The sequence below is a fragment of the Rhinoderma darwinii genome, chromosome 7, assembly GCF_050947455.1.
Source record: "Rhinoderma darwinii isolate aRhiDar2 chromosome 7, aRhiDar2.hap1, whole genome shotgun sequence".
In the NCBI taxonomy this organism is placed as follows: Eukaryota; Metazoa; Chordata; class Amphibia; order Anura; family Rhinodermatidae; genus Rhinoderma; species Rhinoderma darwinii.
The window spans coordinates 109958704-109976497 of NC_134693.1; the positions used below are offsets into that span (position 1 = coordinate 109958704).

General features: G+C 42.5%; 1 protein-coding gene across 1 annotated transcript in view; it reads right to left on the bottom strand.

The window, feature by feature from the left end:
- CFAP92 (cilia and flagella associated protein 92 (putative)) overlaps positions 1–10417 on the bottom strand; it is a 181420-nt gene extending 171003 nt beyond the window's left edge. The window contains exons 1-3 of the mRNA XM_075833826.1: positions 10344–10417; positions 4064–4507; positions 2789–2982 (exon numbers count right to left, since the gene is read on the bottom strand). Of these exons, the coding sequence (XP_075689941.1) occupies positions 2789–2982; positions 4064–4463 (594 nt within the window). The 5' untranslated portion in view covers positions 4464–4507; positions 10344–10417. The remainder of the gene's footprint in view (positions 1–2788; positions 2983–4063; positions 4508–10343) is intronic.
- Positions 10418–17794: the final 7377 nt, after the last annotated feature.

Sequence of the window (17794 nt, forward strand, 5' to 3'; positions counted from 1 at the left end):
ATAGAGTACAGTTAGGCTGGTCACATGACGAAGTGTTGTGTCGACATGAAGGAAAACTGTGCAACTAGACTTCTGGTCCCCCGCCAGCGCTGTAAAACTCTATCAAAATGTCATAATCAGTGCGACGGGGAACCGGAATGTATATTAGCAGTGTACTCACATACTGCAGTACTGAGTACATTGCTAATACTTTTCGGTCCCCACATAACCCCTTTAATAAATGAGTATTTATCCAAACGGTCTAAAAGAAAAACTGTTTGTTGTCCATAACAACCAATCACAGGACAGCTTTAATTTTATCAGAGCAGTTTAATTAAAGGATAACTGAGCTTCGATTGGTTGCTATGGGCGTGACAACTTCACCTAGAGACAGACAGCAATGTAATACAAGTACACACACAGTGAATGAGCTGTTGCAATAATAACATCCTCCGTTATTCCTATTCAGTTAACCCATGGATGTCATGTAACCCTGTTAACTGAACCACAACATTAATTTACTTCTATAATCAATGACATGTCCAAAAAGGCAGTTAACGGCAGAAGAACAAGCTGATAAACCGATTATGACAAAACAAGGCAAACAACAACAAACTGAAGATTAACTCCTTAACGCCGAAGGACGGATATATCCGTCCTCAGCAGCTGCTAGTTCGCGCAGGAGGACGGATATATCCGTCCTGTGATCGCGCGGGTACTGACAGTTTACCCACGCGATCAGCGGCAGGAGCACGGCTGTTATACACAGCCTGGCTCCTGCTGCAACTGCCGGAATCGAAGCACGCGCCGATTCCGGCAGTTTAACCCATTAAATGCCGCTGTCAACAGTGACAGCGGCATTTAATGTGTTTGACAGAGGGGGGAACTCCCTCTGTCTCCCGATCGGCGCCCCCGCAAACAAATCGCGGGTCGCCGTAGGGTTTCCATGACAGCCGGGGGTCTAACAAAGACCCCCAGGTCTGTCTTCAGCATCTGCCTGTTAGGCGATGCCAGAGGCATGACCTAACAGGTTGCCTGTCAGTTTTACACTGACAGGCAATAATGCTTTGGTATACGAAGTATACCAAAGCATTATATATGCGATCTGCATATCGCATAGTGAAGTCCCCTGGTGGGACAAAAAAAAAAAAAAGTAAAACCGTTAAATAAAGTTTGTGAAAAAAAAAATAAAAAAAATTACAGTCAAAGTCAAATAAAACTACTTTTTTGCCCCAAAAAGTGGTTTTATTTAATAAAACGGTCAAAACAAATCACACATACACATATATGGTATCCCCGCGATCGTAACAACTTGACCAATAAAATGAACACATTAATTAAACCGCCGGATGAACGGCGTCCAAAGAAAACGCAAAAAACAACGGCAAAATTCTCTCTTTTCTCCCATTCCCCCCATAAAAAATAAAATAAAAGTTCATCTATAAGTCCTATGTACCCCAAAATAGTACTAATGAAAAATACACATTGTCCCGCAAAAATCAAGCCCACGTACGGCCACATCGACGGAAAAATAAAAAAATGACGGCCCTTGGAATGCGGCGATGCAAAAACAAGTAATTTTTTTCTAAAGGGGTTTTTATTGTGCAAACGTAGAAAAAACATATAAAACCTTTACACATTTGGTATCCCTGTAATCGTGCCGACCCATAGAATAAAGTTAACATGTTATTTACGCTGCATAGTAAACGGCGTAAATTTATAACGTGAAAATTAATGCTGGAATAGCTGCTTATTTTCAATTCTCTCCTAAAATAAAGTTAATAAAAGTTAATCAATATGTTATAAGCATCTAAAAATGGTACAATTACAAAATACAACTCGTCCCGGAAAAAACAAGCCCTTATACGGCTATGTCGACGGAATAAAAAAAGAGTTACGACTCTTGGAATGCGACCGTGGAAAAACAAAAAATAATCCTTGGTCATTAACGTGCAAAATGGCCCGGTCATTAAGGGGTTAAAGAAATGATGAGCTTCAACGTTTACATGATTGTCATATTGAAGTGACACCACAACAAATTAAAGCGGAATCTCAACACATGCGTAATGTGAATATTGCAAAAGCACGAAACATGACCCATGAAAAAACGGCATGTCTCAGAAAACAAAAGGCACAAAGACAACTCAGAAACAGAAAACAAGAAAGGCCTGAAGAAACTAAGGCACATTTATGAACAACTTATGAAATATCAACATGGGAATTCCAAAAACTTCAATAGTTCGCCTGCATTTGTATCGATAGTAGCACAAATGGCAGCTCTGCCAGGTTATGGGCCTTATTGTATTAGAAAAATTTATTAATATTGAGTAGTGGACTCTCCCAGCGTGTGTGTAGAGCAGGTTACGTTATTTATCATCCTCCAAATGCTGCCATATTGTGTATTTTAATGTTTCATCAAAAATTAAAAGAACTGACCAACAATAATTTTTTGCATAGAGGCAAGACTGTGATGGCATATCCAGGATACAGAGTGGTGGCATACAGGGGACAGTGGTGGCATACAGCTGACAGAGTGATGGCACATTAGGGGGTAGACTTTTCTAGTTTCACACAACAGGCTTTATTGCTGGTCTATAATGTTTACAGTGCATAAACTGCACAATAGTCATCGTCAATTTACAGATGTTGGATAGACATCACTGGTGCGGCTTATATAAACATAAATGTTGAAAACCGTACCTCATATTCAGTGTGTACTCTAACCAGTGATTTAAACGATGGAAAATATATACATTTCAAATCAACTTTTATCTGAAGGAAAACATGAATCTTGTATTATTCAACTCACCCGCGTCTCATGGTCCATGTACAGCTTGGCCACAACCCCAAACATTACTATATCCACTTTAGTTGGTTCTGTATCTTCAGGGAGAAGAAAGTATTCAAAGTGGAAATATTTTTGGGCTTTTGGAGCTTCAATGACCTTCTTATGGTTCTTACTGTTGGCCTTTCCTTTATGATCAGCATTGGCTTCATAGTCTTCTACATAAATTATAAACATAAATTATAAAAAAAAGAGTAAGGCCTCATGCACACGACCGTAAAAACTCCCGTTATTACGGGTCGTAATTACGACCCGTAATAACGGGCTCATAGACTTCTATTGGCGACGGGTGCCTTCCCGTTTTCTCACGGGAAGGTGCCCGTGCCGTTGAAAAAGATAGAACATGTCCTATTTCAGGCCGTAATAACGGCACGGACAGTCCATAGAAGTCTATGGAGCTCTCGTAATGACGGGTGGCTACATGTGTGCACCCGTCATTACGGCAGCGTTGCTAAGCGACGTCAGTAAATAGTCACTGTCCAGGGAGCTGAAAGAGTTAACTGATCGGCAGTAACTCTTTCAGCACCCTGGACAGTGACTACCGATCAGTATAAACCTGTAAAAAATAAAAATAAAAGACGTTCATACTTACCGACAACTTCCTGCTTCCTCCAGTCCGGTCTCCCGCCCGTTGCCTTGGTGACGCGTCCCTCTCGACATCCGGCCCGACGTCCTGGATGACGTTTCAGGCCATATGACCGCTGCAGCCAATCACAGGTCAATCACAGGCTGCAGCGGTCACATGGACTGCCGCGTCATCCAGGGATGTCGGGCTGGATGTGAAGAGAGGGACGCGTCACCAAGACAACGGCCGGTAAGTATGAATTTCTTTAACTTTTATTACAGAAAGGGCTGTCCCTTCTCTCTATCCTGCACTGATAGAGAGAAGGGGCTGCCGATTACTGCAGTGCTATTTTGCCGCAAAAACGTGCCCGTAAATACGGGTGGAATACGGGTGACACCGGACCCATATTTACGGGCACGGGTTCGTAAATACTGGTGCAAAACGGGTGGAATACGTGTGACACCGGACCCGTATTTACGCCAGTATTTACGGGTGGGAAAAAATACGGTCGTGTGCATGAGGCCTAAGGAAGAATACTGCATCAACATAGCTGCTCAGAAAAATAATTTTTATTTAAAAAAAAATGCAATAGATTTGAAAACAAACATGTTAACCAAGCCAATGGTCGCTAGATTTGAAGCATATTACTTTGCTAAATACCAATCACACATTACCTTTTTTCGGTGGTGATGGAATGGCAAAACAAATGGTAACTGTGCAAGTCACTGTGTGAGACTTATCTTGCATATCTTCACTCGCTGACTTGCCATGTGCTTCTTCGGCCTCTTTTCTTAAACCCATGGTGGTCACTTGACTCATGACCTGACATTGACTATCTTTCTCAGGCCGCACTTTACCTATCTCTGGAGAGGAGCAGTCTGTTCCATAATCTGACAAATCTTCCTTTTGTGATGAAAAGACTCTTTGCTGGGATCTAGATTCACTGTCGGTAGGGACACCACTGTCATAGTCTTCAGATGCTGCCGCTATCATTTCCCCCGAAACAAGTCCTGAAAACATGGTTTCTGGTGTTAACGCAACGCAATTGCCACCCACATCATAGGTACTCTGCATGGAGAATATCAGAAGATCTTGGGATGGAATACTATATGGAAGGTCTGGAAGAAAAAGGAGAAAAAATGTCTGAGAAAATGTTTTACCTAAGTAGTGTACACCTAGTCACTAGAGATTGGGGCAGGTAGTAGTGTCCATGTCTGATTTGAGGGAACTAATTGTGGATATAAATAAATTTACTTTTGAGCTTCAATTCCATTTTTTGCTTTAATAGACATTTTATAATCAACACATTGTGAAAATGTTAACACTAAATACCATTCAATGAGGTTGAGGAAAACATGTCCCCTGGAGAATACGTTACTGCAAGTACAAGGTCAGTGATACCAGTTTTGTTAAGCTAATTTAACCACTTCCCAACATCTGCCATATAAATATGGCAAAGGTCTGGGGGGGGGGGGGGGTACAGAGCGGGCTCAGTCCGTTCCATAAGTTCAGCATGTCAACTGTATGATACAGCCGACACTTCAGTGTACCGAGCGGGATCTTGTTCGTTTTATGACGTTGCAACGCCGCTTCCCCGCAACAACGAGCTCGCGAGTTGCTGATTATTGTCATGGCAGCCTAGGGGCCTAATGATGGGCCCCAGGTCTGCCATCTTTGTACTACTAATAAGCCCTGCTGGAGGCAGGGCTTAATAGGAGCCTGCCAAAATCACGATATACTGCTGATTCAAGTCCCCTAAGGGGACTAATAAAGTTAATATAGTTAAATTCAGTTAATAACTTTTTTAACCCCTTAATGACCAGGCCTTTTTGCGCGTTAATGACCAATGTTTATTTTTGCATTCCAAAAGTCATAACTTTTTTTTTTTATTCCGTCGACATAGACGTATAAGGGCTTGTTTTTTGTGGGACGAGTTGTATTTTTCAATTTCATAATTTTTGGACGCATATAATATATTGATTAACATTTATTAACTTAATTTTAGGAGAGAATTTAAAATAAGCAGCTATTCCAGCATTGTTTTTCACGTTATGAATTTACGCTGTTTACTATGCAGCATAAATAACATGTTAACTTTATTCTATGGGTCGGCTCAATTACAGGGATACCAAAGATGTAAAGGTTTTATTTGTTTTCCTACGTTTGCACAATAAAAACCCTTTTATAGAAAAATTACTTGTTTTTGTACCGCCACATTCCAGGAGCCGTAAATCGTATTGACCCACAAAATAAAGTTAACGCCGTAAAAACATAACCCAAAACAAAAAGTAGGAATCAGTTTTTTTTTCCCATTTCACCCCACAACTAAATTCTTTATTTTTCCCAGTACATTATATGGTACAATTAATGGCGCCGTGAAAAAACTACAACCCGTCCCACAAGAAGAAAGCCCTCATAGGGCTATATTGACAAAAATAGAATATAAGTTATGGATCTTGGAAGTTCAGGAGGAAAAAGCGAAAATTTTAATCTGAAAAATGACTGCGGAGGGAAGGGCTTAAAGAAAGTTAGAGAAAGGCCTCATGCACACAACCGTGCTTTTAGGCATTTTTTGCAAATTGTAAAATAGGAGCTTGCAGAGACTTCGTAAGGGTATGTGCACACACACTAATTACGTCCGTAATTGACGGACGTATTTCGGCCGCAAGTACCGGACCGAACACCGTGCAGGGAGCCGGGCTCCTAGCATCATACTTATGTACGATGCTAGGAGTCCCTGCCTCGCTGCAGGACAACTGTCCCGTACTGTAATCATGTTTTCAGTACGGGACAGTTGTCCTGCAGCGAGGCAGGGACTCCTAGCATCGTACATAAGTATGATGCTAGGAGCCCGGCTCCCTGCACTGTGTTCGGTCCGGTACTTGCGGCCGAAATACGTCCGTCAATTACGGACGTAATTAGTTTGTGTGCACATACCCTTAGGCTTACTTTACACACTCTTTTTGTGCAGCGTTTGTTGTTTCTTTGGCCAAAAAAAAAATGCGTCTAAAAATGCGTCCTTGTTTTTTTTGTAAAATGATAAATGTGTTCTTTATTGCGTTTTTAGCTAATAGTTTGTTTTACTACCTGTATTTTTTTTTGCAGCCTTTTTAATCTGTGCGGTTTTTACAGGCGAAACATGTCAAATAAATGTGCTTCACCCATAAAAACCGCACAGCTAGAAATCGCTGGAGTGATTTTTGATTCACTTTTTAAAGCGCAGCCAAAAAGTCTCACAGTATTTTGCATCAGTATTTTTAAATCAAAACCAGGAGTGGCTCCAAAACACAGAAGACGTGCAAGTGTTTCCATTATACTTTCTTAATATTTAGATAGATGAGGTGACTAAGGTCTCATGCACACGACCGTAGCCATGTGCACGGCCGTGATTTCCGGGTCGGCCAGCCACGGAGTGACAGCCGCGAGCCGCCTGCAAATCGCGGGCTGTGCACATGGCCGTGCACATGAAAACCACGGTCGTGTGTATGGCCCCATAGAAATGAATGGGGCCGCAATTCTCCTGTGGATTTTCGGGGGAATTGCGGCCGCAAAAGCACGTTCGTGTGCATGGGGCCTTAGTTTTATTTTTTAAGTACGGATGTAAAATACTGATCTAAATACTGGCATGTAAAGCCCTGTTCACACTGAGGTTTTTTTACACGTTTTTAGACGCGGAAACCGCGTAGGCGTTTTTTTCCCCACTAGCAGTAAAACCGGCTCATGGGAAAAAAAAGTGACATGCCCTATCTTCGGGCGTTTACATCTCTGACCACCCATTGAAATCAATGGGAGGTAGAGAAAGCGTGTTTTGCTGCGTTTTTGCCCGCGGCACTAAATGGACGCAGGAGAAAAACGCCACGAAATCCATGGCAAACGGCGTGCAGGCAGATCAAAATCTGCCTCAAAATTCAGTCTGGAATTTGCAAAAAAACTGCAAAAAAAAAACTGTGTGAACAGTGCCTAATAGTGGCCTTGAGTATATTCACAAGGTGCGGTTAAAACGTGGTTAATTTGCTGCAATTTCGTGGTAATAAAGCGCATCTGTACATACCATCATACTTTTCAAATCCCCTGCATGAGCTACACAATTCCATGTAAAAGTTCTGGTGTCCGGCAGCTGTCGCTAAAGGGAGCTTACTTTGTACAGATTCTGCCCACGTTCTTGGTGAGAACCAAATGATTTAGCAATGTATTTACGCTAGCTTCTTATGAAGTCTATGCTCCACTTTCTCTAACATCTGTTTGTGTCACAAAAACACAGTGGGGTTTCATTCACACTGCGCTACTAATTTATCACGCTTTTCTGCTAGTTTTCCGTTTTGAAAAGTGGCAGAGAACAACCTGCCATTGTTTTTCATCTGCGACAAACCTTTCACACTGTCCATGGAGGGAGAGACCTGCACATACTTCCTATGGTGGGCAAGTATTTGTAAATCTCCCACAAGGTGTCTCAATTATGACATTTTGATTTAAAAAAAAAAATATTGAAAATGAGACATTCATCATGAGCCTTGTGACACTTTAAAATGTCACAGAAATAGGTCAAATTCAAGAAGCACTCACAGCCAAAATGTTTTGGGGCCCCTTGTTTATAATTGAGGTGGAATAAATTATACTGTGGTTAGAAAACTCACCCATGGCTTTATCTGGTAGTTTGAGGCTCTGTTCCGGGCTGCCGTTCCGTCACAAGAACCCACGCTCTCATACCTCCCAACTTTCAAGTATTGTAAAGATGGGCAACTCATACAGCAGCGGGGCACTTTTTTTAATGTTAAGCCACGCCCCTAGCTCTGCCTAATCCCTGTCCATACACACCAAGTTTTCTGTGCGCCCGCACATAGTATCATGCCCCAGTAGTGCACCCCACACAGTATCAGACCCTCATAGTGTCCCAACACAGTATCCTGCATTCAATCTGCCCCCCACATATCATGCCCCTAGAGTGCCTTCCCACACAGTATCATGCCCCTATAGTACCTTCCCAAAGTATCATGCCTTCAGTGCCTCCCCACAGTATAATCCACCCATAGTGCCCCCCACACAGTATAATGCACCGTGTTCCCCACACACAATAAAATGGCCCATGGTGCCCCCCACACAGTATAATGCCCCCAGAGTGCCTCCCACAGTGTCATGCCCCTATAGAACCTTCCCACAGTATCATGCCCCAGTGCCTTCCCACAGTATAATTTCCCATAGTGCCTCCCACACAGTATAATGCACCCATAGTGCCCCCCATACAATAAAATGCCCCATGGTGCTCCCACACAGTATAGTGCCTCCCACACAGTATAATGCACTCATAGTGCCCCCACACAGTATAATGCCGACGTTGCACACCCCACACAGTATAATGCACCCATAGTGCCCCCACACAGTATAATGCCGACGTTGCACACCCCACACAGTATAATGCACCCATAGTGCCCCCCCCCATACAATAAAATGCCCCATGGTGCTCCCACACAGTATAGTGCCTCCCACACAGTATAATGCACTCATAGTGCCCCCACACAGTATAATGCCGACGTTGCACACCCCACACAGTATAATGCACCCATAGTGCCCCCCCATACAATAAAATGCCGCATGGTGCCCCCACACAGTATAATGCCGACGTAGTACACCCCACACAGTATAATGCACCCCCCATACAATATAATGCCCACATAAAGCCTTCTAAAAATAACAAAAAACATACTCACCTAGCTCCGTTCCCACGACAAATGTAGATCTCTCTGCAGGTCTTCTTCAGTCTGTGCTGTGGCTCAGCGCAGACAGGCACGAGTACGTCACTGCATTGCACCGGTTTACTCCAAGTCGCTAACGGCAGGCATCACATAGTGAATGGTGGAGCAGGGAGCTGACGGGTCCCAGCTCCACCATTGGGTACCACTATATCTGAGTCTTGAGGAGACCCAAAACATGTTTTGCTGGGAGTTTATGAGAGTTTTTACAGAATAGTAGAACATGTCCTGCCCATGTCTGCTAATAGCAACTTTGATTCTTTGGCTTTCTCTTTCCACAGCCGCAATAACCAGTGTAGAAAAATACTAAAGCTATGTTCACACAGAGTTTTTTGCAGGTGGAATTTTTGCCTCAAAATTCAGTTTAGAAGTTTGAGGCAGATTCTCCTCTCCCTGCACGCAGCGTTTTTCGCACACGGCCATAAAACGCCACGAAATACGCTTTCTCTGCCTCCCATTGATGCCAATGGGAGGTCAGAGCCGTAAACGCCCGAAGATAGGACATGTCCCTTATTTCTCCCGCGAGACGGTTTTACCGCTCGTGGGAAAAAGACGCCTCCGCCTCACATTGAAATCAATGGGAGGCATTTTCGGGCCGTTTTTGACGAGTTTTGTGGCGCGGTTTCCGTGTCAAAAAAAACTCAGTGTGAACATAGCCTAAGAGAGAAATTCCAGGAACCACACAAAATCAATCCCAACACCCCCAAAACTAGATTACATTACAATAGCGTTCTTATATTGTCCAGTAGACGGCGCAGGATCCACACATTGCAGCCATGTGTGAAATAAACCTAAATCTACAAGCCCGAAGTCCTACTCCTTAGCTCCTTCACACATCATTTTCAAGCATTTTTTGTGGAATTTTTAAATGCGTTTTTAGTGCCATTTTTTATTTTGTGCGTGCATTTTGGAAGTTCTAGAGAAGCTTACGGAGAAAAATGATTTATTTTTTGTAATAAACTGCCACCGATATTTATAATGATGAAAAACTAGTGTGTCTGCCACAGGGCATGCTGAGGGTTGTAGTCCCAGATTATATATGAGATAGATTTTTAGATCAATTTATTGTGAGCAGAAAACCACACTGCTGCTAGAGAGCCCCTTGATATGTATGGACAAAATATAGGTCCTTAACAGTTTTCTAACTTTAAACCAGAGTATTTACTAAGACTAAATTCCGATATGAGAGCGCGCACAAACTTCTTACCTTGTTCTCAACCTCACTGTGTAACAAACTTTAGCGATAACGCAAAAACATAGTGTCCATCCGCGGTGAGAAATAGTCCGCGGCGTTTGTGGTATTTGCTGCTCATACAGATAGCATTCACAAATCTTATTCCTCCTTTATAGGAGATTAATTGTTTACCTTATTTACGTGGATTGAGAGGAATGAGAAGGTTTTGTAAACCTAGAGATAAAATAGGCGGAGGGATACGCAGTGAATGAAGTTACCATAGAGACGGCTTGTCTACGGGAAGGATTCACGGGGAGGTGGTCGGACGGTGAGGGGTGTGTGAGGCGCGGAGGCAGCGGGAGACACGATAAAGTTTGGCTAGACAGTATATATCTGTATATAATGTTTCTAGTTTGCGGCTAGGGAATGTGGTTACCCGGTACATAGCCGTGTCAGCAGTTCCAGAGTTGCACAGTTATCACATGGGGCAGACTTCTAAATGTAGTGACCCCAGATCAGACCCCAAAATATGTATAGTACTGTACTCCATTTCAGATTTTTAGTGTGTCTGAACATGGCCTAATAGTGATCAGAATGTCCACAGAAAAAAACTACATACGAGCTTGACCAGCGCAGTTAATTAATGCGACTACCGGAAAACGCAGCAGTTTTTGCGTAACCGCAAGAAAATCATGTCATTTTAATATGATTTTAGGTAATAAATCGTGATTTGACCACACTGTCTTAATATATTCTTAGTACAATTACAGAAAAACATATCAATGAAGATTAACCAGGGGAAGGAAGAGAATGTGGATAAAAGTCTATCATTTTGTTTCCACCTATTAATTCAGAGGATGGCGAAAGTAACTCCATAAGGCATGAGACAATCTGCCCTAAAAAGGAAAATTTCCCTCCCGATCACAAGTGGCGATCACACTGAATCAACATTCAGCAAGTATTCTATACATTAACAACGGCGCTGATGTTATTTTTTTCTAAGAAATGATCTAATCCTTTCTTGAATTCATCTAATGTTGCTGCAAAAACCAGTTCCTGAGGTCGGCTATTCCCCAGATTCACCGCTCTTAGGGCTCATGCACACTTCAGTGAAATTTTTCACGTTTTTTTAACGGATAGCACACTGACCCATTCATTTCTATGGGGCAATGCACACATCCGTTTTCTTTGAGGATCCGTGTGTCCGTTTCCTGCAAATTATAGAACAGGTCCTATTCCTATCCGTTTTTGCGGATCAGTCTCGGCCATTCTATTCATTGGTTCGTTAAAACTACGGACCGCAGACGGAAGCCACCTGTGTGCTTGAGTCCTTATCGAACATCCACACGTATCGGATTTCCTTCAGAAAATTTCCACAGCAAATCCGGAGAAAGCCCAGGGGAAATCCGCAGCAGAAATACTGCAGATTTGCTTGAGAATCTATACACCCATCTTCCCAATCTTTCACCGCCCCCACGGTAACACTAGCCTGCTTCCTCGCTGGTTCTGGCCTCCAGCAATGGCGCGTGGTCATATATCACGTGTCTACACGGCACTTCATCACTGGAGACCAGGATACAGAGACCGGCAGGGGACCAGGCCAGAATTACAAGGGGAGCGGCAGAAGATTGGGAAGTAGAATATAGTTATATAGGTTGAAAAAAGACATAGGTCCACCAGGTTCAACCTTTCCCCGTCGTTCATTGCTTGATTGGTTACAACCCTCAATGCCATTTGTAAATAAATAATCCTCTAGCTTTTTTTAAATGCTGACATAGTATCTGCCATCACTACCTTTTGGGGAAGTTCATTCCATAGCTTGACCACTCTAACTGTAAAGAACCCTTTTCCATATTGATGTCTGAAACTTCTTTCTTCCGCATGCAATGGGTGGAAGGAACAGATCATGTGCTAGTTCTCTGTATTGACCACACTTTTACTTATATATATATCAATAAGATCACCTCTAAGACGTCTTTTTTCCAAGCTGAACAAGCCCAATTTTTCTTACCCTTCATCGTAAGTGACACTTCCCATCCCGTTTAATAATCTAGTCGCCCGCCTTTGAACCCTCTCCAGTTCTCCTATGTCCTTTTTACAATGTGGAGCCCAAAACTGAACTCCATATTCTAGACGTGGCCTTACAAGGGATTTATAGAGTGGTATTATTACATTTGAATCCCGGGGATTTATCTCTCCTTTTTTATACACCCCAAAATCCTATTTGCAGCTGCTGCCTGACATTGAGTGCGGCTGCTTAGCTTATTTGTTACCAGAATACCCAGGTCCTTCTCTTGTTCCGTTATCCCCAGTTTTATACTATTTAATGTATATGAATTAATGCTATTATTACATCCTAAGTGCATTACTTTACATTTATCAACATTAAATTTCATCTGCCATCTTTTTTCCCATGCTGCCGGCTTATCTATGTCTTTCTGTAATATTTTAAAGTCTGAGTTTTAAGTATCCTACAAAGTTTTGTATCGTCAGCAAAAACTGACACGTTGCGATCAATCCCATCCACAAGGTCATTAACCGGTTAAGGACTAGGCTGTTTTACAGCTAAATGACCAGAGCAAATTTCACAATTTTGCTATGCGCTTCTTTAGATGACTATAACGCTGCAGGTGAATAAAGTTCATCTTTGAATTTTACACTCTTTTTAAAGGACAGATAGGGCTTTGTTTTAGTGGCATTTGTCAGTATATATCATTTTTATTTTTTTCTCTAAAGTGGGCAAAATTGAAAAAAAATGCAAGAATTTTGCAATTACGCCAGTTTATGCTAGCATTTTTCACACACGGTATGGACCACGGACAAAATTAATCTCCTTTCACATTCTTCCACTTCTCTCGTGCATGGGGATACCAAATATGTGTGCCTTATTCACTGTGCGGGCATGTGCCAGGGCTTGGCATAAAAGGAGGCTTTTCGGTCCAGGAATTTTGCATTTGATTTTATAGCCGCATACTGTTTTCTGGGGGGCGTAATGCTGCTGAAACATTAGAATCACCCCATAAATGACTTCATTCACACAAGTAGACCCCACAAGGTTTCCTTCAAGGGGTTTATCATATTTTTAGCAAGTCCAGTTTTCTTCTGAAAGTTTCTTGAATAAGATGGAACAAAATAAAATCAGCGCTTTTTTAGCAAATGCGTCAGTTTAGGCTAGTATTTTTCACACACGGTATAGACCACGGACAAAATTCATCTCCTTTCACATTCTTCCACTTCTCCCGTGCATGGGGATACCAAATATGTGGGCCTTATTCACTGTGCGGGCATGTGCCAGGGCTTGGCATAAAAGGAGGCTTTTTGGTCCAGGAATTTTGCATTTGATTTTAGAGCCGCATACTGTTTTCTGGGGGCGTAATGCTGCTGAAAGATTAGAATCACCCCATAAATTACTTCATTCACACAAGTAGACCCCACAAGGTTTCCTTCAAGGGGTTTATCATATTTTTAGACAGTCCAGTTTTCTTCTGAAAGTTTCTTGAATAAGATGGAACAAAATAAAATTACCTTTTTTTTTAACAAATGCGTCAGTTTATGCTAGCTTTTTCACACACAAAATGGACCACGGACAAAATTCATCGCATTTCACATTCTTCCACTTCTCCTGTGCATGGGGATAACAAATATGTGTGCTTTATTCACGGGCATGTGCCAGGGCTTGGCATAAAAGGAGGCTTTTTGGCCTTTTCGGTCCAGGAATTCTGCACTTGACTTTATAGCCGCATACTGTTTTCTGGGGGGCGTAATGCTGCTGAAAGATTAGAATCACCCCATAAATGACTTCATTCACGCAAGTAGACCCCACAAGGTTTTCTTCAAGGGGTTTATCATATTTTTAGACAGTCCAGTTTTCTTCTGAAAGTTTCTTGAATAAGATGGATCAAAATAAAATTAGCAATTTTTTAGCAAATGCGTCAGTTTATACCAGCATTTTTCACACACGGCATAGACCACGGTCAAAATTAATCTCCGTTCACATTCTGCCACTTCTCCCGTGCACGGGGATACCAAATATGTGTGTCTTATTTATCACATAGAGAAGTAGGAGGGCGGACGATAGAAGAAGATTATTTCACAAATCGCTTTTTTTCAAAGCTGGTTTTACAAAACTCAACAGAGTTTCTATAACACTTCCAAAATATCTGCTCTTGAAGCAGAAATCCCAAAATATTCATCTATGGGTATAATGGGAATTTATTTTTTGGGGTTTTCTAAAATAAGAAATTGCAGGTTTATGCAAATGGAGCTCTCCAGCAGATTAACTTTAGAGAATATGCAAACATGACATCCACCCCCCACCCACCCATTCCCTCCCTCACCCTTGGAGTAAAATCATGGGAAAAATAAAAACGTAATGTAGGGCAAATATATTTTCAACGAATTAACTAAAATCTAATAATTCAGAACAGTGTGGTATTTTTTAAAACATGGCTCAATGCACAGGCCTGGTTGTGAGGGACATGAGGGACAGAAATATCGGGAATCTTTGCGGTGCCCGTCTTTTCTGCAGACGCGGCACTTTTTCTGAGGGTTGCTTCTGGTTGGTGTTGGGGGAATCCGACTGATGAAGTGTCTTTCAGTCAGTCGCGTGACATCCTCAGACTGGGGGCATTCTCGGGTGTCCTGCACATCAAAAATGAGGCCTTCAATAATTTTTTCCTGGAAATCCAGGTATGTGTCTCTGCCTCTGTTTTTTTTGTAGAGCATAAATGAGTTGTGGATGGCCACCTGTAACAAATAAATGGCCACTTTTTTGTACCAGGTTTTAGTTTTGCGTTTTACTAAATAGGGCTGTAAAACCTGGTCGCTTAAATCCACCCCCCCCATGTACTTGTTATATTCGGACACGCTCACTGGTTTGTGCTTGTCCGATGTTGCCCCTCTTTCCCTCACTGCCACTGTTCCTGCGGTATGAATCGTGCTTAGCACATACACATCTTTGCGATCCCTGAACTTGACCGCCAGCAATTCTTCAGATGCATAAGCACAGGAGTCCCCCTTTACCATGCGCTTCCCCACTAATTGCTGTGGAAAACCAATTCGGTTTTTGCGCATGGTACCACATGCCCCAGTCCTTGCAGCATGCAAATGCCTAAACAGGGGCACACTCGAATAAAAATTATCACAGTACAGGTGGTACCCCTTGTGAAGCAGAGGCTGCATTATCTCCCACACAATCTTACTGCTGGTGGAAAGATCAGGGGGGCATCCAGGAACATTTATTGTGCGGTCCCGCCCTTCATAAATCCTGAAGGCGGTGGTATATCCTGACCCGCTTTCACACAATTTGTAGAGCTTAACGCCATATCTTGCCCTTTTAGAAGGTAGATATTGGCGAAAGCTAAGTCTGCCATGAAAGTTGAGGAGGGATTCGTCCACACTTACATTCTGCTCAGGGGTGTAGAGTTGCAGAAATAAATTATTCAGGGAATTTATTAGCGGTCTTATTTTGAACAACCGATCCCGGTTTGCATCGGTACTTGGGGGGGCCTGTGCGTTGTCATTGAAGTGGAGGAACCTCATTATTGTCTCATAACGAGACCTGGGCATTACTGCAGAATATACTGGGGTGGCTTGGGCGGGTCTTGTTGACCAGTAAGACCTAATGGAGGGATTTTTGACAATACCCATATTTAGGGTGAGCCCCAATTTTTTTTTTAATTCCAGCAAATTGGTGGGCGTCCAATCTCTGGCATGGGTGGATGAAGGTTTCTGCCTTATATATTGAGTGGCATATAAATTTGTTTCGTGGACAATCTGATTTAGGATGTCGTCCGTTATAAATAAATGGAAGTAATCCATTTGGACAAAATTTGTATTGTCCACGGTTATGCCAGGAGTGGCCGTAAATCCGTGGATTCTAGGCCCAAAAGATGGGGCAGGTGCCCATACAAGAGCCTGGACTGAAGGGACCAGGCTGTCCCGTGCTACAGCGCTACTTGGCCCTGCGCTTTCATGTTCTGCAGTTTCAACTGCATCAGGGACAACGTCCCCTGAAGATGAACCTGAAGTGACGCTGTCATCGTCACTACCTAAAACAGGTTCCATCTCGAACGCCATCTCTGATGCGGTCTCCGACTCAGACCACAGCATGGCGTATGCCTCCTCGGCGCTAAACAACTTCCTCGCCATAACGTAACTAACACTAACTATTTTTTTTTTTTATAAAACACACAAACTAACTGCTATATATATCTACACTACCGCTAACAAAAAGATAAACCGCTATTGCTATATATATTATATATATGTGGATATATATATAATTATATACTCCCTACCTGCCTATTCTAATAGAATAAAAGATAAAGGTAGATATATAGAAAAAAAGATAGATGGATAGATAGATTGTATAGATAGATAGAAATCTATCTATACAGAGAATGTTTTAGAGTGTAACTGTATTTTTTGTGTAACTGTAACTGTAATCTTCTGGCAGCAATTCTCCCGAGTCTCTTCTTCTCCTCAAACTGAAACAATGTTTGAGGAGAAGAAAAGAGGCAGGAGATTTACTGCCAGAAAAGTCAAAATAAAACAAATGTGGTCGCTGTGATAGGTTTTCACAGCGACCACATGTTCAGGGACCATCAGATTAGTCCCTGATACTCTGCCCAGTGCCCAGAGCTGTTGGTAACAGCGTGGGCACAAGGCTGTGTGCACGCGATCGTGTGCACACTGTTTTATACTTACAAATGCATGTGATCGCTGTGATTGGTTGTCACAGCGATCACATGTTCAGGGGCCAAAAAATTGACCCCTGACATTCTGCCCAGTGCCCATGGCTGTTAGCAACAGCCAGGGCATAGAGCTGTGTGCACGCGATCGCGCGTAAATAGTCTATACGGCGGACTTCAGAGACCCTGACCGCTGGCCGTATAAATACGGCCAGCGGTCGGGAACCTGTTAATAAAGAGATTAAAAAGAATTGAGCCTAGCACCGATCCTTGTGGTCCCCGCTGCTGACTTCAGCCCATTTTGAGTAAGTTCCATTTATAACGACTCTTTGTTTTCCGTCCCTTAACCAATTCTTTACCCACTTGCATTCACGTTCCCCCAGTCCCTGCGCCTGTAGCTTCAGAACAAGTCTGTTATGTGAAACAGTATCAAAAGCTTTTTTGAAATCCAAATAAATCACATCAGTCACATGACCAACATCCAGATTTGCACTGACCTCCTCATAGAAACCGAGCATGTTGGTTAGGCACAACCTGTTTTTCATGAATCCATGCTGGTTATCAGTTATTAGACTTTCCTCCGCTATATACTTTTGCAGTTCATCTTTTAGAATACCCTCAAATACTTTACCTACCACAGATGTCAAACTTACTGGACGGTAGTTACTCGGTTCCACCTTTTTACCCTTCTTAAATATTGGTACAACATTAGCCGTCCTCCAATCCTGTGGCACTGATCATGTTACAAGAGAGTCTAAGAAGATGAGATACAACGGTCTGTCCAATACTGAG